Source organism: Kogia breviceps, chromosome 20 (assembly GCF_026419965.1).
Source record: "Kogia breviceps isolate mKogBre1 chromosome 20, mKogBre1 haplotype 1, whole genome shotgun sequence".
NCBI classification, from domain to species: Eukaryota; Metazoa; Chordata; class Mammalia; order Artiodactyla; family Physeteridae; genus Kogia; species Kogia breviceps.
In genome coordinates, this window is record NC_081329.1 from 28021124 (window position 1) to 28045556 (window position 24433).

Consider the following 24433-nt stretch of genomic DNA (forward strand, 5'->3'; position numbering starts at 1 on the left):
TCTGCATCTATGGGTTTGACTTTTAAATATCTCATATAAGTGAAAGCACGAAGTATTTCACTTTCTGTGACTAGCTTATTTCACTTAGCATAATGTCCTCGAGGTTTTTCTGTGTTGTTACATATGACAGGACTTGCTTCTTTTTTTTAAGGCTGAATAATATTCCATTGCAGATTTGTACCACATTTTCTTTATCCATTCATCTTTCAGTGGACATTTAGGTTGACTCCATATCTTTGCTATCATGAATATTGCTGTAATAAACATGGGAGTGCAGATATAACATATATCCTGATTTCAATAGTTTTAGATATATACCCAGAAGTAGGATAGTTGGATCATATGGTAGTTCTAGTTTTAATTTTTTGAGGAACCTCACACCTGTTTTCAAAAGAGCCTGGACCAATTTAAATTTCCATAAACAATGTACTAGGGTTCCAATTTCTCCACATCCTCGACAGCACTGTTTATCTATTTTTTAAAGAACCATAGCCATCTTAACAGGTGTGAGGTCTTTTTTTTGCATTTCCCTGATGATTAGTTATTTTGATAACCTTTTAATATACCTGTTGGTTATTTATATGTGTCTTCTTTGGGGAAATGTCTTTCCAAATCCTTTGCCCATTTTCTAGTTGGGTTGTTTAGTTTTGCCTATTGAACTTAATTCTGTTTTAAGAAGATATGTATTCCAGTGAATGAAATCCCATGACCTCCTGTGGAATGACTTTGGCCTCTGAGCACTTGTTATGAACATTTATCATTACCTCTTGAATTTAACATTTTGAAATTAACTTATATAATAAAGAATTGTGTTTTCAGAAGTATACTGCCATGACATTATACGGATTCATCTTTAGGCAATCCAGTGGTGTGAAGACTTTTAGCAGTTGCAGTTTGAGTGACTTTGAAAATTTCATTTCAAATATGGGTGCCCAGTGTCTTCAGAATAAGCCACAAATGCAGACGGCTCCGACAGCCATCTGTGGGAATGGCAGAGTGGAGGGAAATGAAATCTGTGACTGTGGTACTGAGGAAGTAAGTCTGATAATTGGAAATTTGATAAATTTATTGTTTTAGTTCACCTCTTTGTCATAAATGTTATATATCTCAAATATGACTGAGTACCGAGCAAAATATTAGCAGTAATGAAATCAAGGTTGAAATACATACAAGAATATGCCATCTAGATTTAATAGGTTGAAGACTTTTGGACAAATATAAGAATATTCCCCCAAAATTATTGCTGACAGGAAAAAAGGGAAGTCTACAATGAGTTTCTGGTTCCAGACTAAATATGTAAAATCTTTCAAACCTCTGCTTAACCTTTGGACATTTGATAAGTGTCTTATTGAAGATTAATGTGGGAGCAGACCATCAGGTATACTTTAGGGTATTGCCTCACAATGGAATCAGCAGTATGGGGAGGGAAGACTGTTAAAGTTACAGTCTGAACATTGGGTGATTTTGATTACTCACTTGATAGAGAAGCCCTAGAGAAAATATAATGAATGCAAAAGGTCCAGTGTGTAATGCTTCTAGACAGTTCAGTGTTTGAAGCACTACTGCAAATATCATAAATGTTCATGATCATAAGATAGAAATGATATTAGGATTGGATACATGCATGGGTCAGAACAAACTTGTACTCATATCACATGGTTTTAATACTGTGCCTTTATATTATGTTTCACCATTTGGTAGAACAAGTCGTCCCTTTTTACTCTTCATCTATTTTTAAATCGATTTTCTTGGAGGCATCATCTGCATATAATAAAATACAACAAATATAAGTATACAGGTAGATGAATTTTTGCAAATGTACACGAGCATTGGTACAATTCAGATAGGGATTTTTTTTCATTTTTAAATTGACCTACAATACTGTGTTATTTCCTGTTACACAACATAGTGAATCAATATTCTATACATTTCAAAATGATCATCTTGATAAGTCTAGTTATGATATGTCACCATATAAAGATATTACATAGTTATTGACTATGTTCCCCACACTGTATATATTATACTCATGACTCATTTATTTTGCAACTAGAATTTTGTACCTCTTAATCTCCCTCACGTATTTCTTTCCTCCCCCCAAACCCCTTCCCTCTGGCAACCACCTGTTTGTTCTTTGTATCTATAATTCTGTTTCTGTCTTGCTATGTTTGTTCATTTGTTATATTTTTAGATTCAACATAAAAGTGAAATCATAAGGTATTTGTCTTTCTTTGTCTGACTTATTTCACCTAACATAATACCCTCTAGGTCCATCCGTGTTTTTACAAATGGTAAAGTTTCATTCTTTTTTTATGGCTGAGTAATATTCCATTGTATATGTGTACCACATCTTCTTTATGCATTTATCTATTGATAGGCACTTAGTTTGCTTCCATATCTTAGTTATTGTAAATAATGCTGCAGTGAACATATGGGTGCATATATCTTTTTCTTTTATTGAGTATCAATGATTTAAAATATTATGTTTTAGGCATACAACATAGTGATTAAATATTTTTATAGACTGTACTTCATTTAAAGTTGTGATTTTAAAAAGGGCTATATTTCCCTGTGCTTTACAATGTATTTTTGGAGCTTATTTATTTTATACATAGTAGTTTGTACCTCTTAATTCCCTACCCCATCTTCCCTCTCTTCCCTTTCCCCACTGGTAACCAGTAGTTTGACCTCTATATCTGGGAATCTGTTTATGCTTTGTCATATTCATTCATTTTTAAAATTTTTTATATTCCACATATAAGTGATTACATAGAGTACTTGTCTTTGTCTGTCTGACTTATTTCACTAAGCATAATACCCTCTAGGTCCATCTATGTAGTTGCAAATGGAAAAATTTTATTCTTTTTTTATGGCCAAGTAATATTCTATTGTATATGTATACCACATCTTCTTTATCCATTCATCTGTTGATGGACACTTATGTTGCTTCCACATCTTGGCAATTGTAAACAATGCTGCTATGAACATTGGGGTGCATGTGTATGTATTTTTGAATTAATGTTTTTGTTTTCTTTGGATATATATTCAGGAGTGGAATTGCTGGATTATATGGTAGCTTGATTTTTAGGTTTTTTTTTGAGAAACCTCCATACTGTTTTCCATAGTGGGAAAGAGTGTACAAGGGTTCTTTTTTCTCCACTTACTTGCCAACACTTGTTATTTGTGATCTTTTTGATGATAGCGATTCTGACACATGTGAGTTGATATCTCATCGTGGTTTTGACTTGCATTTCCCTAATGATTAGTGTTGTTAGCATCTTTTCATGTGCCTATTGGCCATCTGTATGTTTTCTTTGGAAAAATGTGTATTCAGGTCTCCTGCCCATTTTAAAATCAGGTTATTTGTTTTTTGGATATTAAGTTGTATGAGCTGTTTATATATTTTGGATATTAACTCCTTATCAGGCATATTATTTGCAAACATTTTCTCACATTCAATAAGTTGTTTTTTGCTTTGGTCAGTGGTTTCCTGTGCTGCACAAAAGCTTTTAAGTTTAATTAGGTCCCATCTGTTTATTTTTGTTTCCTTTGCCTTAAGAGACAGATCCAAAAAATATTGTTGCAGTTCATGTCAGAGTGTTCTGCCTATGTTTTCTTCTAGGAGTTTTATGTTTACTGGTCTTATGTTTATGTCTTTAATCTATTTTGAGTTTAATATATGGTTTAAGAAAATGTTTCAGTTTTATTCTTTTAATGTAGCTGTCTAAATTTCCAGTACTACTTACTAAAGAGATTGTCTTTTCCCCATTGTATATCCTTGCCTCCTTTGTTGAAGATTAATTGACCATAAGTGCGTAGGTTTATTTCTGGACTCTCTACTCTGCTCCATTGATCTGTGTAGCTGTTTTTTTGCCTGTATCATACTGTTTTGATAACTGTCTCTTTGTACTATAGTTTGAAATCAAGAAGTATGGTACCTCCAGCTCTGTTCTTCTTTCTTCTGATTGCTTTGGCTATTTGGACTCTTTTATGTTTCCATACAAATGTTAGAATTATTTGTTATAGCTCTGTGAAAAATTCCTTTAATATTTTGATAGGAATTGCATTGAATGTATATAGATTGCCTTGGGTACTATGGCCATTTTAGCAATATTAATTCTGCCAGTCTATGAACACTGTATATCTTTCCATCTGTGTCATCTTCAGTTTCCTTCCATCAGTGTCTTATGGTTTTCCAAATACAGGTCTTTTACCTCCTTAGTTAGACTTGTTCCTAGATATTTTATTCTTTTTGATGCAATTCTAAATGGGATTGTTTTCTTAATTTCTCTTTTGTTAATTCATTGTTAGTGTAAAGAAATGCAACAGATTTCTGTATATTGATTTTGTATCCTGCACTTAACATAATGGCAGTAAGTACATACCTACCAATAATTACTTTAAATATAATTGTACTAAATGCTGCAATCAAAAGAAACAGAATGGCTAAATGGATAAAACAACAAAACCCATATATATATACTGCCTACAAGAGACTCACTTCAGATCTAAAGACACATGCAGACTGAAAGTGAGGGAATCAGAAAAGGTATTCCATACAAATGGAAATCAAAAGAAAACTGAGGTAGCAATACTTATGTCAGACAAAAGAGACTTCAAAACAAAGACAAGACAAAGGACATTATATAATGATTAAGAGATCAATCCAAGAAGATGCAACATTTATAAATATATATGCATTTAACATAGGAACACCTAAATACATAAAGCAAATATTAACAGACATAGGGGAGAAATGGACAGTAACACAACACAATAATAGTAGGGGACTTTAACACCTCACTTACATCAATGGACGGACCATCCAGACAGAAAATCATTAAGGAAAGACTGGTCTTAAGTGACACATCAGACCAGATGGAATTAATAGAAGTAAATATAGAACATTCCACACCAAAGCAACAGAATACACATTGTTTCAGGTGCCCTGTAACATCTCCAGGGTAGATCACATGGTAGACCACCAAACAAGTCTCAGTAAATTTAAGAAAATTGAAATCACATCCAACATCTTTTCTGACTAGAATGCTATGAGACTAGGAATCAACTACAAGAAAAAAAGTGCAGGAAACAGAAATATGTCAAGGCTAAACAATATACTGCTAAACAAACAATGGATCACTGAAGAAGTCAATTAGGAAATTAAAAAAATACCTGTAGGCAAATGAAAGCAAAATGCAATGAACCAAAATCCATGGGACAAAGCAAAAGCAGTACTATGAGGGAAGTTTTTTAGTGATACAAGCTTACCTCAGGAAACAGGAGAAATCTCAAATAAACAACCTAATCTTACACCTAAAGTAATTTTAAAAAACCCCACAAAACCCAAAGTTAGTAGAAGCAAGGAAATAATAAAGATCAGAGCAGAAATAAATGAAATAGAGACTAAAAAATAGATTAATGAAGCTAAGAGGTAGTTCTTTGAGAAAGGTAAAGAAAATTGATAAACCTTTAGCCACACTCATCAAGAAAGAGAGAACCCAAATCAATAAAATCAGAAATGAAAAAGGAGAAGCTACAACCAACACCACAGAAATTCAAAGGATCATAAGAGATTACTTCAAGCTATATGCCAATTAAATGGACAATGTGGAAGAAATGTAAAAATTCCTAGAAATGTGCACTCTCCTAAGACTGAACCAGGAAGAAACAAAATATGAACAGACCAATTGCCAGTAATGATATTGAATCAGTAATAATATTTTTAAAAACTACCAACAAAAAATGTCAAGGACCAGATGGCTTCACAGGTTAATTCACCAAACATTTAGAGAACACTTAACACCTGTTCCTATGATAATAAACAACCATATATATGCATCTTTCCCTGAATTCTTTTCTGTTTGTCTGTCCTTATGCTAATTCCACACTGTCTTAACTAATGTACTTTTCAGTAAGTCTTGAAAACATTGTGTGTAAATCAGCCAACTTTGGACCTCTTTTCCAAAATAGCTTTACTATTCTAGGACCATTTTATTTCCATGTAAACTGGAGAACCGGCATGTGAATGTAGGGACTTTGATTCAAATTGTGTTGTATTCATACATCAATTTGGGGGGAATTACTTTTCTTACCAATATTAAGTCTGCCAATCTATGCACATTGTGTATCTCTCCACTTATTCAGTTCTTCTTTAGTTCTTCTATAGATTTCTTGTTTTGATAGTGTTTAAAAATTTTATTTAACAATTGTATCATTTAACAATTGTATACAATTGTATCACAATTGTATTAACAGTTGTATAACAATTAACAAATAAAATTTAACAAATTTTATTTAACAATTTAATTTAACAGTTTCATACTAACAATAGTATAAAAATTACAGTGGACTTTTCTGAATTCTACTGTTGATTAGAAGTGCTGAGAGTGGCCTTCTTTGCTTTGTTCTTATTTTTAGGGGGAAAGTTTTCTGACTTTCACCATTAAATATGATATTAGATATAAGCTTTTTTAAAAAATAGATGCCCTTTACCATATTGAGGAAATTTCCTTCTATTTCTAGTTAACTAAGAGTTTTTAAAAATTGAATAAATTTGAAGTGTAATATTGTAAGCTTAAGTTGTACAGTGTGTTACTGTGATACATTTATATATTGTTATATGATTGCTGATATAGTGATATTTATTACATTACATAATTACAGTACAATATTAGTGTCTATATTCATTATATTGTGCATTAGATCTCTGTGGCTTGTTTATTGCTCGATACAAGTGTGTACCCTTAAATACCATCTCTCTTAATCCTCTGCCTCCACAACCTCTGGTAACCAGTACTTTACTCTGTTTTTCGCAGGTTTAAAGATTCCACATGTAAGTGATATCACACAGTTCTTGTCTTTCTATGTTTGATTTATCTCACTAGCATAATGTGCTCAGGGTCTACACATATTGTTGAAAATGGGAGGGTAGCTTCCATTTTCATGGCAGAATAACATTCCATTGTGTATGTGTACCAAATCTTTTTTATCCATTAATCTATTGATGGGCATTTGGGTTGTTTCCATATCTTGGCTATTGTAAATAGCCAAGATTTATTGTGATAAATGCATATATCTCTTTGAAATTCTGTTTTCATTTCCTTTGGGTATATACCCAGAACTGGAATTGCTGGATCATATGGTAGGTCTATTTTTAATTTTTTGAGGAACCTCCATATTGTTTTCCATAGTGGACCAATTGGTTGGACCTATTTACATTCCCACCAACAGTGTATAAGGCTTCCTTTTTCACCACATCCTTGCCAGCACCTGTTGTCTCTTGTCTTCTTGGTGATAGCCATTCTGACAGGTGTGAAGTGGTATCTCATAGTGGTTTTGATTACCATTTCTTGATGATTAGTGATGTTGAGCATCTTTTCATGTGCCTGTTGGCCATCTGTATGTCTTTAGAAAAATGTGTATTTAGTTCTTCTTTAGTTCTTCACTCCATTTTTAAATTGGAGTGTTTTGTTGTTGTTGTTAACAAATTGAGTAAATTCTTTATATAGTTTGGATATTAACCCCTTATCTGATGTATGGTTTGCAAAAATTTTCTCCCATCATGTAGGTTGTTTTTTCCATTTTGATAATTGTTTCTTTTGAGGTACAGAAGTTTTTGAGTTTGATGTCCCATTTGTTGTTTTTTCTTTTGTTGTTTGTCCATTTGGCATCACACCTCCAAATTTATACCCAAGACTAGTATCAATGAGGTTTTTCCCTACATTTTCTTCTAGGAGTTTCATGGTATCAGATCTTATGTTTAAGTCTTTGATCCACTTTGAGTTAATTTTTCCGGGTAATGTGGGATAGGAGTCATTGTCATTGTTTTGCATGTGTTTCTCTAGTTTTCCCAGTTGTTGAAGAGAGTATCCTTTCCTCATTGGTTATTCCTGACTCCCTTGTCGAATATTAATTGACCATATATGCCGTGGTTTAGTTTTGGGCTCTCTATTCTGTTTAATTGGTTTACATGTCTATTTTTGTCCCAGTACCATACTGGTGTTTGTTTATTTGTTTTATTATATAAGTTTCAGGTGTACAACACTATAATTCAACATCTGTATACACTACAAAGTGATCAGCACCACAAATCTTCTTACCATCCATCACCATATAGTTGACTCCCTTCACCTGTTTCTCTTACCTCCTAACCCCCTTCCCTTCTGGTAACCACTAATCTGATTTCTGCATCTATGAGGTTTTTTGGTGTTATTTTGTTGGCTTTTTTTGTGTGTGGTTCTTTGTTTGTTTGTTCATTTGTTTTGTTTTTAGATTTCAGATATGAATGACATCATATGGTATCTGTCTTTCTTCATTTGACTTATTTCACTTAGCATAATACCTTCAAGGTCCATCCTTGTCGCAAAAGGCAAGATTTCATTATTTTTATGGATGAGTAAGTATTCCACTGTGTATGTATACTAGGTCTTCTTTATCCATTCATCCATCAGTGGACACTTAGGTTGTTTCCACATCTTGGCTGTTATAAATAATATTTCAATAAGCATAGGAGTTCATATATTTTTTCTAACTAGTGTTTTTGTATTCTTTGGATAAATACCCAGAAGTGGAATAGCTAGGTTGTATGGCAATTCTTAATTTTTTGAGTAATCACCATTGTTTTTCATAGTGGCTGTACTGATTTACAGTCCCACTAACAGTGTACTAGGGTTCCCTTTTTCCATATCCTCTCCAACGTTTTTGATAATAGTTTAGATTCTAACAGGTGTGAGGTGATATCTCATTGTGGTTTGATTTGCATTTCCCTAATAATTAGTTATGTTGATTACCTTTTCATGTGCCTGTTGGCCATCTATATGTTTTCTTTGGAAAAATGTCTGTTCAGTTTCTGTGCCCGGTTTTTAGTGAGGTTGTTTATTACTTTGTTATTGAGTTGTATAAGCTCTTTATGTATTTTGGATATTAAGTCCTTATCAGTTATATGATTTGAAAATATATTTTCATTCAGTAAGTTACTTTTTCATTTTGAGATGGTTTTCTTTGCTGTGAAGAAGAATTTTATCTTGATATAGTCCCATTTGTTTATTTTGCTTTTGTTTCTCTTGCCTTTGGAATGGGTTCCACAAAAACCTTACTGAGACTGATATCAGTGAGATTATTGCCTATGTTTTCTTTTAGGAATTTTATGGATTCATGTCTTATATTCAAATTAATCCATTTTGTGTTCATTTTTGTGTATGGTGTAAGGCATTGGTCTAGTTTCTTTCTTTTGCATGTGACTGTACAGTTTTCCCAATACCAGTTGTTGAAGAGACTCTCCTTTATCTATTGTATATTCTTTGTTCCTTCATTGTAAGTTTATTGTCTGTGTATGTATGGGTTTACTTTTGTGCTCTCAGTTCTGGTCCATTGATCTGTGAGTCTGTTTTTGCGCTAGTACCATCCTGTTTTGCTTATTGTGACTTTGTAGGAAACAAAACATACCGTTTTGATTACTGTAGCTTTGTAGGAAACAGTTATCCCTTGATATCTACAGGGGATTGGTTCTAGGACCCTTAAGGTATACCAAAATCCATGGATGTTCAAGTCCCTTTTATAAAATGACATATAACCTACTCACGTACTCCCATATACTTTAAATCATCTCTAGATTACTTATAATACCTAATACAATGTAAATGATATGTAAATAGTTGTAAATAAAATGTAAATGTTATGTAAATAGTTGCCAGAATGCAGAAAATTTAAGTTTTGCTTTTTGGAACTTTCTAGATGTTTTTCTGAATATTTTCAATCTAAGGTTGGTTGAATGCATGGATTCAGAACCCACAGATATGGAGGACCAGCTGTAATTTGAAATCAAGGAGTGTGATACTTTCAGCTTTGTTCTTCTTTCTCAAGATTGATTTGGCCACACATATGGTTTTTATTACTGTGGCTTTGTAGTTTACTTTGAAATTCAGAAGCATGATACCTCCAGTTTTTGGTTTTTTTTTCTTCTCAGAATCACTATTTGGAGTCTTGAGTTTCCACACAAATTTTAGGATTGTTTTCTCTATTACTGTGAGGAATACCTTTGGTATTTTTACGGGGATTATGTTGAATCTGTAGATGGCTTTGGATACTATAGCCATTTTAACAATATTAATTCTTTCAATCCATGAACATGGGGTACCTTTCCATTTCTTCATGTCTTCTTTGATTTCCTTCAGCAAAGTTTTGTGGTTTTCATTATGCAGATCTTTCACTTGCTTGGTTAAAAGTATTCCTAAATATTTTATTGTTTTTCATGGTATTGTGATGGGATGGGTTTTTAAAAAAATTTCTCTGTCAGATGCTTCATTATTAATGTAAAGGAATGTGATTGATTTCTGTATGTTGATTTTGTATCTTGCCACTTTACTGAAATCATTGATTAATTCAAACAGTTTTTTGACTGGTTCTGTAAGATTTTCTGTATGTAGGATCATATCATCAGCAAATAACCACAGTTTTACTTCTCTTTTTATTTGGATGACTTTAATTTTTTTTTTGTCTTGACCAATTGCTCTAGCTAGGTCTTCCAGTACTAAACTGAATAGGCATATTGAGAGAGGGCGTTATTGCCGTGTTCTTGATCTTAGGGGAAATGCTTTCAATTTCTCTCCATTAAGTATAATCTTAGTTAGCTGAGAATTTTCAATGAAGAATTAGTGTTGAATATTGCCAAATATTTCTGTGTCTATTGAGCTGATCATATGGATTTTCTGTTTTTGTTCTATTATTAATATGATACATTTCATTCATTGGTTTTTTTAGCGCTAACCCAGCCATCATGCAGTCCTGAGATTAGCCTCACTTGGGTTATTTAATATATATAAATTTATATATGTATATTTATAAATTTAAAATTTGCCAATGTTTTGTTCAGGACTATGGCACTTATTTTAACAAGGGAATTGTCTGTGGGTTTTATCTTTTCTTGAAATCTTTTCTTCTGGTTTTGGTGTCAGGGTAATTCTGGACTCATAAAATGAGTTGGAACTTGCTCCCTTACCCCTACTTTCTGAAAGAATTTGTTTAATATTGGTATTATTCCTATTTATTTATTGTGGAAGAGCACTTAAGAGGAGATTTACCCCTGTAAGTCTAAGCCCCTAGAAGTTTTATAGTTTGGATTTTAGTTTTAGGCTTATGACCCATTTGAGTTGTTATTTGTGTGTGTGTGTGTGTGTGTGTGTGTGTGTGTGTGTGTGTGTGTGTGTAGGGTCAGTGTCTAGAGTCATTATTTTCCTTGTGCATGCCCAAGTTGTTCCAACACCATTTATTGATAATTCTCCATTGAGTTGCATTTACTCCATTAACAAAGATTTTGTTATCTCTATGTAGGTCTATTTCTGGGGTCTCCATTTTGTTCTAAGCTCTTTGTCTATTCTTTTGTGCATACTACATTGCCATTATTATAGTTTTTATTAAGTTTTGAAGCTGGGTATTTTTGGTCCTTCAATTTTCCTTCTCCTCTTCCTCCTCCTCTTCCTCTTCTGCCTCTTCTTTTTCTTATTCCTTCTCTTCTTCAGCATTAGGTTGTCTACTCTGAGTCATTTACCTTTCCATATAAACTTTAGAATCAGTTTGACTATGTCCACAAAATAATTGCTGGATTTTTTTATTGTAATTGCACTGAATCTCTACATCAAGTTGTGAAGAACTGACATTTTAACAATATTTAGTCTTCCTATCCATGAACATGGACTATCTCTCTATTTATTTATACCTTCTTTGATTTTCTTCTTCAAGTTTTGTAGTTTTTCTCATCGATCCTGTAAAATTTTGTTAGGACTATTCCCAAGTACTTCATTGTTTTGGTGCTAATGCAAATGGTATTGTGTTTTTTATTTCAAATTTTTATTTTTCATTGTTTGTATAAAGGAAAACAATTTCCAGCAACCTTGCTATAATTGTTTATTAGTCACAGGAGACTTTTATTCTTATTGTTCTTTGGCTAATTATTTGGTATTTTCTTTACATAGGCAGTCATGTAATCTATGGACAAAAATAGTTTTTGTTTCTTTCCCACCTGTATATTTTCACTTCATTTTCTAGTCTTACTGCATTAGCTAGGACTTCTGTTACGATGCTGAAGGGAGTGGTGAGAGGGGGCATCCTTGTCTTGTTTCTTTTTTAGGAGGAAAGCTTATAGTTTCTCACCATAACTGTGATATTAGCCACAGACTTTTTTCTAGATGTTACCAAATTGAAGAAGTTTCCTCTATTCCTAGTTTGCTAACATTTTGTATAAGTGAGTTTGGATTTTGTCAAGTGCTTTTTCTACAGCAGTTGTTATGGTCACTGATTTTTATTCTTCATCCTGTCAATATGATGGATTATATTAATGGATGTTTGCATAATAAACCAGCCTTGCATACTTGTGATAAATCCCATTTGGTTGTAGTATATAATTATTTTTATACATTGTTGGATTCAATTTCCTAATTTTTTGCTGAGGATTTTTACATTTATGTTTATGAGTCTATTGATTGATTGATCTGTAGATTTATTGATGACATCTATATTGATATGTAATTTTACTTTGTCTGGGCTTGATATTAGGCTAATACCTCATAGAATGAGTTAGGAAGCATCACATATCAGTGCTGGGAGAGTAATATGGCTGTGATTCCATGGCATAAAGGCAGTAGAAGCTCCATGTTTAATGCTTCTCCTGGATTCTGTTCTCAGTGCTTTTTCTCTTGACTGATTTTAATTTGTATCCTTTCCATATAATAAACCATAACTGTGAGTATAACAGCTTTCAGTGAGTTCTATGAGTTTTTCCAGTAAATTATAAAACCTGAGGGTGGTTTTGGGAATCCACTGAACTTGAGATTGGTGAAAGAAATGAGGACAGTCTTGGGGACTGTTCTCTCTAACTTTGCAGTGGGTCTAAACTCTACCCACCCTTTTTTCCCCCAGCTTTACTGAGGTATGATTAACAAATAAAAATTGTATATATTTAAGGTGCACAGGAACACAATGTGATGTTTTCATAAATGTACACATTGTGAGATGATTCCTGCATCAAACCAGTTAACATATACATCATCTCACACAGTTATCATTTTTTTGGTTTGGTGAAAATACTACTTCTACTTCTTAGCAAATTTCAAGTATGCAATACAGTATTGTTAACTATAGTCATCAAGCTGTACATTAGATCCTGAGAAATATCTCATAAATGAAAGTTTGTACCCTTTGATCAGTGTCTCCCCTTTCGTCTTACCTTTCAGGCACTGGTAACTACCATTCTGCACTCTATTATTCAGTTTCTTTAAAAAGTTGTTTTATATGTTTAGCCCAGTTTTCTAGTTGAATAAGAATTAGTAAGGCACCTGTTACTCTGTTGTGACCTGAAGTAAAAATGACACCTTAGTATTGTAATTGTTTAGAGATGCAAAAATCTATAAATGTTGACAGCCTGCATATTGTTACCCTGCAAATAAAAACATAAGCCCTGTAGCACAGCTCCTGACAAAGTTTATGTTACTTCCATGATGTATTTTTACTTGTGCCTTCCACTCATTTATAGCAATGTGGACTTGATAGCTGTTGTAATCCTCAAACTTGTGTGCTGAAACCAAATACACAATGTGATAGAGGATCATGCTGCAACAACTGTCAAGTAAGATTTTAGTTTATTACTATCTTCTAAGTATATAATGAATTATGTCTTGGATACTTTAGAATACATAGACACTTAGCTGTAAGGCAAAATAAATGACTTTTCATGTAAAGATAAAAATACTAAATTCAGGGTGATGTTTCTGATTTTATGAATTATAGTTGGATGTTGAGGCCTCCTTATAATGCCATTATTCTCCCTAACTATGCTATTGTTTTTAAGCCTTCACTGAGAGCTATTACAGAATTTTTTGATACAGAAGATCACCATTAAAAGAGACTGTTTTCATTTATTTTATCCAATATTTATATTTTTGTGAATAAAAATTATGTTTTAGATTGTGATGGGTATCTGTAAGTATGTAACTGAAAGATACAGCAATTTTCCATAAATGCATAAATAATGAAACTCACTAGATGTAACAATTTCCAAATGCTACATGTTAGCACAAAATTTAGACTATGAATTTGTTATACAAAGATCATTTGACTTAAATGTCACATTTTAGCTTATATGGTGAAGATGTTGATTCCTGTCCCGTTTTACTTTTTAGCTCTTCCAACATATATGTGACAGATACGTCACATGAGAACCCCTCTATTGAACAATCTGCCACTGTTCTGTGTTCTTCACTATCCTTTGACTGATGCGGTTTTATGTTATTTTTCTCCTAGAATCTTATCGTGGTTAATTATTACCTCCGTAATCTTTTTAGTATAAACTGGAAGTCATCAAGTAAGAAGTATGAGATAAATGCCCAGTTAAGATTCTTTATATAAAATTTCGGAATAGTATACATGAAAGTGTTAATTAACCATAGGATAATTCAGGAGAAAAATTACAATTGGGTTCCTTCTTTTCTAAGACTTAAGTAGTTGACCTGCCTCTTTTAATCGCTCTTTGGTTTCCCACTGTTCATTCTCAGTTATTTACGTTTCACATTTTCATAGAATTACAGATATTCCATACTTAAAAACTATGGTTTGAGTAAGTATATTTTATTTGGAAATTATCTAAATTTCATAATTTTTGCCCCAAAGGAATAATTATCCCAAGCTAAAAACTACTTTTCCTCCCTTCTACCAAAGCACAAACAAAACTTGGGCTCTCATTATATATATTTGTGTTATCCTTTTCCTTGTACATATGTCTTATCTCCTGTTTTGGTTGATAACATTCCATTTTTTTCAATATGATTATCATAATGCTTTATAACAAACAGATAGTAAGAGACATTAATGAATAAGTACCTCATCAAACTATAAGTAGAATTAGAACAATTTTAAAAGAAATATTGATGAACACAACAATCTTATATATAATGCTTTAATTTTTATGTTTTAATTTCTATTAGTTTATGCAAGCAGGTGCTGTATGTAGGCCCGTTGCGCATCCTGAATGTGATGTTTCTGAGGTTTGTAATGGAAGCTCAGGAAGCTGTCCGGATGATATAACTATACACAATGGACACAAATGTAAAGGAGGAAAAGCTTTTTGTTTTGATGGAGGCTGCCAAGATCTTGATGCACGTTGTGAGAGCATATATGGAAAAGGTATTGTATTGTAACATCTATGTAGTTGGTGCTCAGTATTTTTATTAACATTACCAAGACAATGGGCAATTATATATATTTAAATTCTTTTTTCTGTTTAACTCTCTATTTTTATTTTTTTTGAGCTTATTAAGGTATAAATGAGAAAAATATGTTTAAGGTGTACAATGTAATGTTTTGATATACATATACATTGTGAAATAATTGCCACAGTCATCTACTTAACATATTCATTGCATTATACCCAGGAATAGGCTTACTGGATCATAAGGTAGTGCATTTAAATTTTTGAGAAGGCTGTCTACTGTTTTCCATAATGGCTGTACCAATTTTCATTCCCACCAACAGTATATAAAAGTTTCCTTTTTTCCACATCCTTGTTAATACTTATTATCTTTTTTTTATAACAGCTATCCTAAAAGCTGTGAGTTGTGGTTTTAATTTGTATTTCCCTGATGATTAGTGATGTTGAGCTCCTTTTCACATTATCTGATGGTCATTTGTATGTCTTTTAATTTCAAGAAATGTTGATTTAGGTCCTGTGCTATTTTTAGATCTCATTATTTGTCTTTTTTATTGAGCTGTATGAGTTACATATATTTTGGAGATTAATCTCTTATCAGATATATGGTTTACTAATATTTTCTCCCATTCTGTAGGTTTCATTTTTGCTTTGTTGATTGTTTCCTTTGCTGAGAAGTTTTTTAGTTTTATGCAGTCCCACTTATCTATTGTTGCTCAGATTAGTGTCCAAGAGCTTTCTCCCTATGTTTTCTTCTAGTAGATTTATAGTTTCAGGTAAATTTAAGTCTCCTCAACCACCCGCTTTATTGAGATACAATTGGCATATAACATTGTGTAAGTTTTAGTTGTACAACATATTGATTTGGTACTTTTATATATTTCAGAATCATTACCTCCACAGTGTTAGCTAAACTTCCGTTATGTCATATAATTACCATTTCTTTTTCATGGTGAGAACATTTAAGATCTACTCTCTTAGCAACTTCCAAGTATATAATATGGTATTATTAAGTATAAACGTCATGTTGTGCATTAGATTCCAGGAACTTATTCATCTTATAACTGGGAGTTTGTAACCTTCGATGAACATCTCCCCATTCTTCCCGCCTTGCAGGCTGTGCTAACTATTGCTCTACTCTTTGTTTCTCTGAGTTCAATTAGATTCCACATGTAAGTGATATCATATTGTCTTTCCCTGTCTGACTTATTTCACTTAGCATAATGCCTACAAGCTTTATCCATGTTGTTGCAAATGGGAGGATTTCCTTCTTTCTCATGACTGAATAATATTCATATCCCATATTTTCTTTGCCCATTCATCCTATCAGGAAGGGGAAAGTTTCCCATCCCTCTTACCTTCTCTGGTTCTTTTGCTAGGTCAAATAATTAAAATGACATAAGACGGCCTAACTGGAGAAATAAAATTTTAATTCATATGTATGAGAACTCCACATACATGAGAGGGTCAGAGATCCCACATACATAAGAGATTCAGAGACAGAAAGGTAAAATGAGTTGTATATGACATCCTGAGGTAAGGAATGGGATAGGGACCTGGGGCTTTCAAGGACAGCAGGGTTGTTCACAGGACAATAAGAAGAGCAGATGTTTGGTAATTAGATATTTGCCCTGTCATATAGATAGGGCCAGTTAGATAGAATTTTTTTTTTTTAATAAAATACAATCAAATTTTTAAAAAATTATTTTTAGGGCTTCCCTGGTGGTGCAGTGGTTGAGAGTCCACCTGCCGATGCAGGGGATGCGGGTTCGTGCCCCGGTCTGGGAAGATCTCAGATACCGCGGAGTGGCTGGGCCTGTGAGCCATGGCCACTGAGCCTGCATGTCTGGAGCCTGTGCTCCACGGCAGGAGAGGCCACAGCAGTGAGAGGCCCACGTACCGCAAAAAAAAAAAAAAAAAAAAAAAAAAAAAAAAAAAAAAAAAAATTTAAATTAATTAATTTTTGCCTGTGTTGGATCTTCATTGCTGCGCAAGCAGGCTTTCTCTAGTTGTGGAGAGCTGGGGCTACTCTTCGTTGTGGTGCATGGACTTCTCATTGCAGTGGCTTCTCTTGTTGCAGAGCATAGGCTCTAGGTGTGCAGGCTTCAGTAGTTGTGGCTCGTGTGCTCTAGAGCACAGGCTTAGTAATTGTGGCTCACGGGCTTAGTTGCTCCGCGGCATGTGGGATCTTCCCAGACCCGGGATTGAACCTGTGTCCCCTGCATTGGCAGGCGGATTCTTAACCACTGTGCCACCAGGGAAGCCCTGAGATAGTCTGGTAATAACTCTTTTTCTGGGAAAAATCCCTAATTTAAATTGTTCTAGGTAGCTAAGGTAAGGGTAGTAGTTTCTCTTGAGCCTGCAGGGTCTCAATTGCCTTTAGCTCAAAATAATCCACATGCCAAAGTGGTACATCATGGGGAGGCTTGTTCTGAGCCCCTACAATCCAGCAGAGTTTTAGGTTGTTTCCGTATCTTGCCTATTGTGAAAAATGCTGCAGTGAACATGGGTGTACAGATATCTCTTTGAGATCCTGTTTTCATTTCCTTTGGATATGAAGTGGACTGAAAGTGGAATTGCAGGATCATAGGCTAGTTCTATTTTTAACTTTCTGAGTAATTTCCATACTGTTATTCATAGTGGCTGCACCAATTTACATTCCCACCAACAGTCCACAAATGTTCTATTTACCCCACATCCTCACCAACATTTGTTATCTCTTGACTTTCTGATGAAAGCCATTTTAACAGGTGTGAGGTAATATCACATTCGGTTTTGACTTGCATTTCCTTAATGATTAGTGATGTTGAACACCTTGTCATGTACCTGTTGGCCATTTGTATGTCCTCTTTGAAAATGGTCTACAGTTACTTTGCCCATTTTACAATATGATTTTTTTTTTGATATTGACTTCCACTTCTTTATATATTTTGGAGATGGTTTTAATCAGATATATAATTTAAAAATATTTTCTCCCATTCCATTGGTTACCTTTTCATTTTTTGGATTGTTTCTTTTGCTGTGCAAAACCTTCTTAGCCTGGTGAAGACCCACTTTTTATTTTTTTGCCTTTATTGCTAGTGCTCTTGGTGTCATATCCAAAAAGTCGTTACCAGGACCAGTGTTAAGGGGATTTTCCCATGTCTTCTGTGTGTTTTTTGGTTTCTGATTTATATCTAAGTCTTTATGAGTTCATTTTTTTTTGAGCTGTGTAAGTTGGGGGTCCGATTTCATTGTTTTGCATGTGGCTGTCCAGTTTCCCCGAAACTATTTATTGAAGAGATTCTCCTTTCCCCATTGAGTATTCTTGGCTCCCTTGTCAAATATTAGTTTGACATATATGTGGGGGTTTGTTTCTGGCCTCTCAATCTTGTTCTATTGTCTATGTGTCTTTTCTTATGCCAGTACCATACTGTTTTAATTACTATAGCTTTGTTATACAATTGTAATAAGGAAGGATGTACCTCTAGCTTTGTTCTTTCTCAAGATTGTTTTGGCTATTCAGGGTCTCTTGTGGTACCATACACATTTTCAAATTGTTTTTTTATATTTCTATGAAAAATACCTTTGGAATTTTTGTTAGGGATTGCCAACATGGCATTAGGTGATATGGACATTTTAATGATATTAATTATTTTGATCCATGAACACAGAATATCTTTGCTTTTGTTTTTGTCTTCTCAGAGTTCTTTCATGAAAGTCTTGTAGTTTTCAGTCTATACATCTCTTACTTCGTTAAATTTATTCCAAAATATCATATTGATTTTGATGCTATTGGGAATGGTAATTTTTAAATTTTTCAGTTGTTTTGTTGTTAGTGTACAGAAATTCAACTGATTTCCATATGTTGATTTTCTATCCTGCAACTTCACTGAATTTGTTGATTAGTTCTGATAGCTTTTTGGTGGAGCATTCAGGATATTTTCTATATGAGATTATATTGTCTGTAAACAAAGACAATTGAACTTCTTTTTTTCCAATTTGGATGCCTTTTATTTCTTTTTCTTCCCTAACTACTCTTGCTACAAATTCCAGTACTAGTTGAATAGGAGTGGTGAGAATGAGCACCCTTAGGTTGTTCCCAGTGTTAGAGGAAAAGCTTTTAACTTTTTACCAATTAAGTATGATGTTGGCCATGGGTTTATTATATATGGTCTTTATTGTGTTAATGTCTGTTTCTTCTAAACTTAATTTGTTGATCATTTCTGTCATGAAAGGATGTTGTATTTTGTCAAATGCCTTTTCTGCATCTATTGAGAGGGTCATATGATTTTTTTATCTTTCATTCTATTAATGTGGTATATCACATATATTGATGTGCATATATTGAACCATCCTTGCATTCAGGGATATATGCTGTTTTACCCTATGATGTTTGATCCTTTTTATGTTCTGTTGAATTTGGTTTGTCAATATTTTGTTGAGAATTTTTGTATCTGTATTCATCAGGGATATCGCTCTGTAGTTTTCTTGTATGTTCTTATGTGGCTTTGGTATCTGGGTAAAGCTGGCCTTGTAGAATGGTATTGGAAGTGTTCCATTTTCTTCAGTTTTTTGGAAGAGTTTGAGAAGGATTGGCATTAATTCTTTAAATGTTTGGTATAGGGCTTCCCTGGTGGCACAGTGGTTGAGAATCCACCTGCCGATGCAGGGGACACGGGTTCGTGCCCTGGTTCGGGAAGATCCCACATGCCGCAGAGCAGCTGGGCCCGTGAGCCATGGCTGCTGAGCCTGTGCATCCGGAGCCTGTGCTCCGCAACGGGAGAGGCCACAACAGTGAGAGGCCCGCGAACCACAAAAAAAAAAAAAAAATGTTTGGTATAGTTCACCAGGAAAATCATCTGACTTGGGCTTTTTTGTACTGAGAGGTTTTTCATTACTTATTCATTCTCTTTACTACTAATTAGTCTGTTCTGATTTTCTGTTTCTTCAAGATTTAGTCTTGGTCAGTTGTATATTTTGGGGTTTTTATTCATTTTTTTCTAGGTTATCTAATTTGTTGGTGTATAATTGTTTGTAGTAGTCTATAACAATCCTTTGTGTTTTTTAAATGTATACATTTCCATATATGGGTAAGTTCATCAACTGTTATTAATTTCCAGTTTCATACCATTGTTTTTGGAAAAGATATTTTCTATGACTTCAATCTTCTTAGATTTACTAAGACTTGTTTTATGTTGTATCGTAAGATTTACCCTGGAGAATGTTCCATGTGTGTTTGAGAAGAATGTGTGTTAAGCTGTGGTTGAGTGGAATATTCTGTATGTCTGTTAGGTTTTTGTTTATGGTTACCATGAGACTTACATAAAACATCTTATACATGTAACAGTTTATTTTATGCTGTTAATACTTTAACTTTGATCACAAGCAAAACTGTACCCCTTTTCTCACCTCCTTTTATGTTTTTTATGTCACAATTTACATGTTTTTGCAGTCATATTCATTAAGAAATTATTGTAGGTATTGCTATTTTTAATACTCTGTCCTTTAACCTTATACTAGAGTTATATATACTATAGTTAATATGCCACCATATCACAGTTTTAGAGTATTATGAATTTGACCATATTGTTGGCCTTTAGCACTGTGTTGTATAGTTTTGTTTTCATGTTACTGATTAGCTCCTTTCATTTCAGCCTGATGAACTCCTTTCAGCATTTCTTGTAAGGCAGGTTTAGTGGTGACCATATATGTATTAGGTTTTATGTATTAGAGAAAGTCTTTATCGTACCATAATTTCTGAGGGACAGCTTTGCTGGATAAAGTGTTCTTGGTTGGCAGTTTCTTTCTTCCAGAACTTCGAATATATCATCCCGTTCTTTTCTGGCCTGCAAGGTCTCTGCTGAGAAATCTGCTAATAGCCTATGGGTGTTCTCTTTTATGAGACAGAATTTTTCTCCTGCTGCTTAAAATTTCTGTTTGTCTTTGATTTTTGATAGTTTTGTTATAGTGTGCCTTGGAGAAGCTCATTTTCAGATGAAATTTTGGGGCACTCTATGAACTTCAATATACATATCTCTCCACAGATTTGAGATGTTCTCAGCCATTATTTCCTTTTCATAAATTGAGGTATAGTTAATTTACAATATTGTGTTAGTTTCAAGTGCACAGCAAAGTGATTCAGTGATACATATATTTTCTTTTTCAGATTCTTTTCCATTGTAGGTTATTACAAGGTATTGAATATAGTTCCCTGTGCTATACAGTAGATTCTTGTTGTTTACCTGTTTTACATATAATAGTGTAAATTTGTTAATCCCCAAATCCTACTTCATCTCCCCCTGCTCACTATTCCCTTTGGTAACCATAAGTTTTCTATGTCTTTGAGTCTATTTCTTTTTGTAAATAAGTTCATTTGTATCCTTTTTTTAGATTCCACATATAAGTGATATCATGTGATATTTGTCTTTGATTTATTTCACTTAATATGGTAATCTCTAGGTCTACCCATGTTGCTGCCAATAGCATTATTTCATTTTTTTATGGCTGAGGAATATTCCATTGTGTGTGTGTGTGTGTGTGTGTGTGTGTGTGTGTGTGTGTGTGTGTATGTCACATCTTCTTTATCTATTCATTTGTTGATGGACATTTAGGGGTTGCTTCCATGTCTTGGCTATTATAAATAGTGCTGCTGTGAACATTAGGGTGCATACTTCACTCTGTATGACAGACTCTAGGTCCATCCACCTCACTACAAATAACTCAATTTCATTTCCTTTTATGGCTGAGTAATATTCCATTGTATATATGTGCCACATCTTCTTTATCCATTCATCTGTTGATGGACACTTAGGTTGCTTCCATGTCCTGGCTATTGTAAATAGAGCTGCAATGAACATTTTGGTACATGACTTTTTTTGAATTATGGTTTTCTCAGGGTATATGCTCAGTAGTGGGATTGCTGGGTTGTATGGTAGTTCTATTTGTAGTTTTTTAAGGAACCTCCAAACTGTTCTCCATAGTGGCTGTATCAACTTACATTCACACCAGCAGTGCAAGAGTGTTCCCTTTTCTCCACACCCTCTCCAGCATTTATTGTTTCTAGATTTTTTGATGATGGCCATTCTGACCGGTGTGAGATGATTTCTCATTGTAGTTTTGATTTGCATTTCTCTAATGATTAATGGTGCAGTTCAATAACAAAAAAAACCCCAATCCAAAAATGGGCAGAAACCTAAATAGACATTTCTCCAAAGAAGATATACAGATTGCCAACAAACACATGAAAGAATGCTCAAGATTCCTAGTCTTATGGAGGTTATATTCCAGTGAAGGGTTCAGGCATAAACAATAAAAAATTAGTAAATAAATAAATATAATCATTTCCATTAGTGGTGAATGTTATGATAACAACAACAAAAATATCCCCAAGCAACAACAAACAGAGTGATAGGAAAAAGACTGATGATGAAGGTGAGGCTATTCAGACAGGATGTTCAGAGATAGTTTCTGTGTGGAAGTGAAATTTGAGTAGAAACTTTAATATTAAGAAGAAGTCAGCCAGAAGATGATCTTAGGAAAGAGCATTTTGGGTAGAGAAATGCAGCAAGTGTTATGGTTCTGAGTTAGGAATGAATTTGGTGAGTTCAAGGATGAAAAGAAGGGCAGTGTGGCTGAAAGGTAGTGAACCAGGCTGAGTAAGGACCATGACGAGAAAATTGGATTTTATTCTTAATGTAATGGGAAACCACTAGAGATATTTAAGTAAGAGGCTGATGTATTTTTATTTTTTTAAAAGATCACTCTGACTTACAATATGGAGAATGTACTATGGAGAGTGGAAGTGGGGAGTCGTTTAGAAGCTATGGTAGCATATTAGAAGAGAACTGATGATAGCACAGGCTAGAGTGGTGGCTGTGCAGAAGATGAAAAGTGGTCATGCTCAGGCTGTATTTAGGGGCAGTGTCCATAATACTTGGATTAGATGGTGGAGGCAGGTAGTGAGGGGGGAACAAAGAAATCAAGAATTCTTCCTAAGTTTTGGCCTGAACATTGGTTGACTAATGGTCCTATAAAGAAAACTAGGGTGTAAAACAGAATTTGGTTTTACGATATGTTAAGTTGCAAATGCCTATTAGTCATGGATGAGGTGAGAAAGATGTCAGGTTATGAAAGATAAAACTTTAGCTTACATTTCAGTGGCTCCCTTTATTTCAGTTAAGATGGGGTGGCCTTCTAGTCTATCTAACTGGAAACGTAAACTAGTCATCTCCAATAGTGCTCAAGGGAGTATAACCTCAAACTCCCTACTCTGCAGTGCTATTTATGAGTCTTGCCTAAATTACTTGCAGTAGTTTTCCAGCACCCACATTTACTGACCTAGTACCAGCCATGCACATCTGTCTATGAAAGTCCATCTACTATTTTGTGGTACCTCACAGCATTTGATAATAGGTTAGAGGGAATCTAAATACACTGTTTGGACTATGGAAGGGCAGATTCTCTTACTTTGTAGACTTTGTCAGTATACTGGATTTAAGGAGATATTTGACATGTGATTTCACATTTTCAAAGTGTTGCCCTTTTGGTGTTTCCATATCACCTTGGAAAACCCAGACTGAGCTGAGAAAAAGTCCCTAGCACTAATGAGAGAGGGTATTCAAGGGAGAAATTAAATACAGGGCTCATTGGTACCTTTAGAAGCACTATTTGAATGAGTAAAAATTGGCCTGGATGAAGAGCATTCCTAACCTGGTATTCTCAGATTCACAGCTGAGCTAATAAACATTGTGAATACTCAGAAATACCATTACCTGTCCTCCCGGTATGTATACAAGCACCTTTGATGGACCAATGTTTAAAAATGGTGGAAAGAGATGGGCGCGGAGCTGAAGAAGAGACGAGACTTTTTCTTGCCTCTTTGTTTCCTGGTGCACGAGGAGAGGGGATTAAGAGCGTCGCTTAAAGGAGATCCAGAAACGGACACGAGCCGCGGCTATCAGCGTGGGCCCCAGAGACGGGCATGAGATGCTAAGGCCGCTGCTGCTGCCACCAAGAAGCCTGTTTGTGAGCACAGGTCACTGTCCACACCGCCTCTCGCGGGAGCCTGTGCAGCCTCCACAGCTAGGGTCCCGTGATCCAGGGACAACTTCCCCGGGAGAACGCACGGCGCGCCTCAGGCTGGTGCAATGTCATGCTGGCCTCTGCCACCGCAGGCTTGCCCCGCATCAGTACCCCTCCCTCCCCCTGGCCTGAGCCAGAGCCCCCGAATCAGCTGCTCCTTTAACCCCGTCCTGT

The 24433-nt window shown here is 34.5% G+C and overlaps 1 protein-coding gene across 1 annotated transcript in view; it reads left to right on the forward strand.

Moving 5' to 3' along the window:
* ADAM32 (ADAM metallopeptidase domain 32) overlaps positions 1-24433 on the forward strand; it is a 128339-nt gene that overhangs the window by 65477 nt on the left and 38429 nt on the right. Inside the window, exons 12-14 of the mRNA XM_067022784.1 lie at positions 858-1035; positions 13529-13621; positions 14976-15174. Coding sequence (XP_066878885.1) covers positions 858-1035; positions 13529-13621; positions 14976-15174 — 470 coding nt within the window. The remainder of the gene's footprint in view (positions 1-857; positions 1036-13528; positions 13622-14975; positions 15175-24433) is intronic.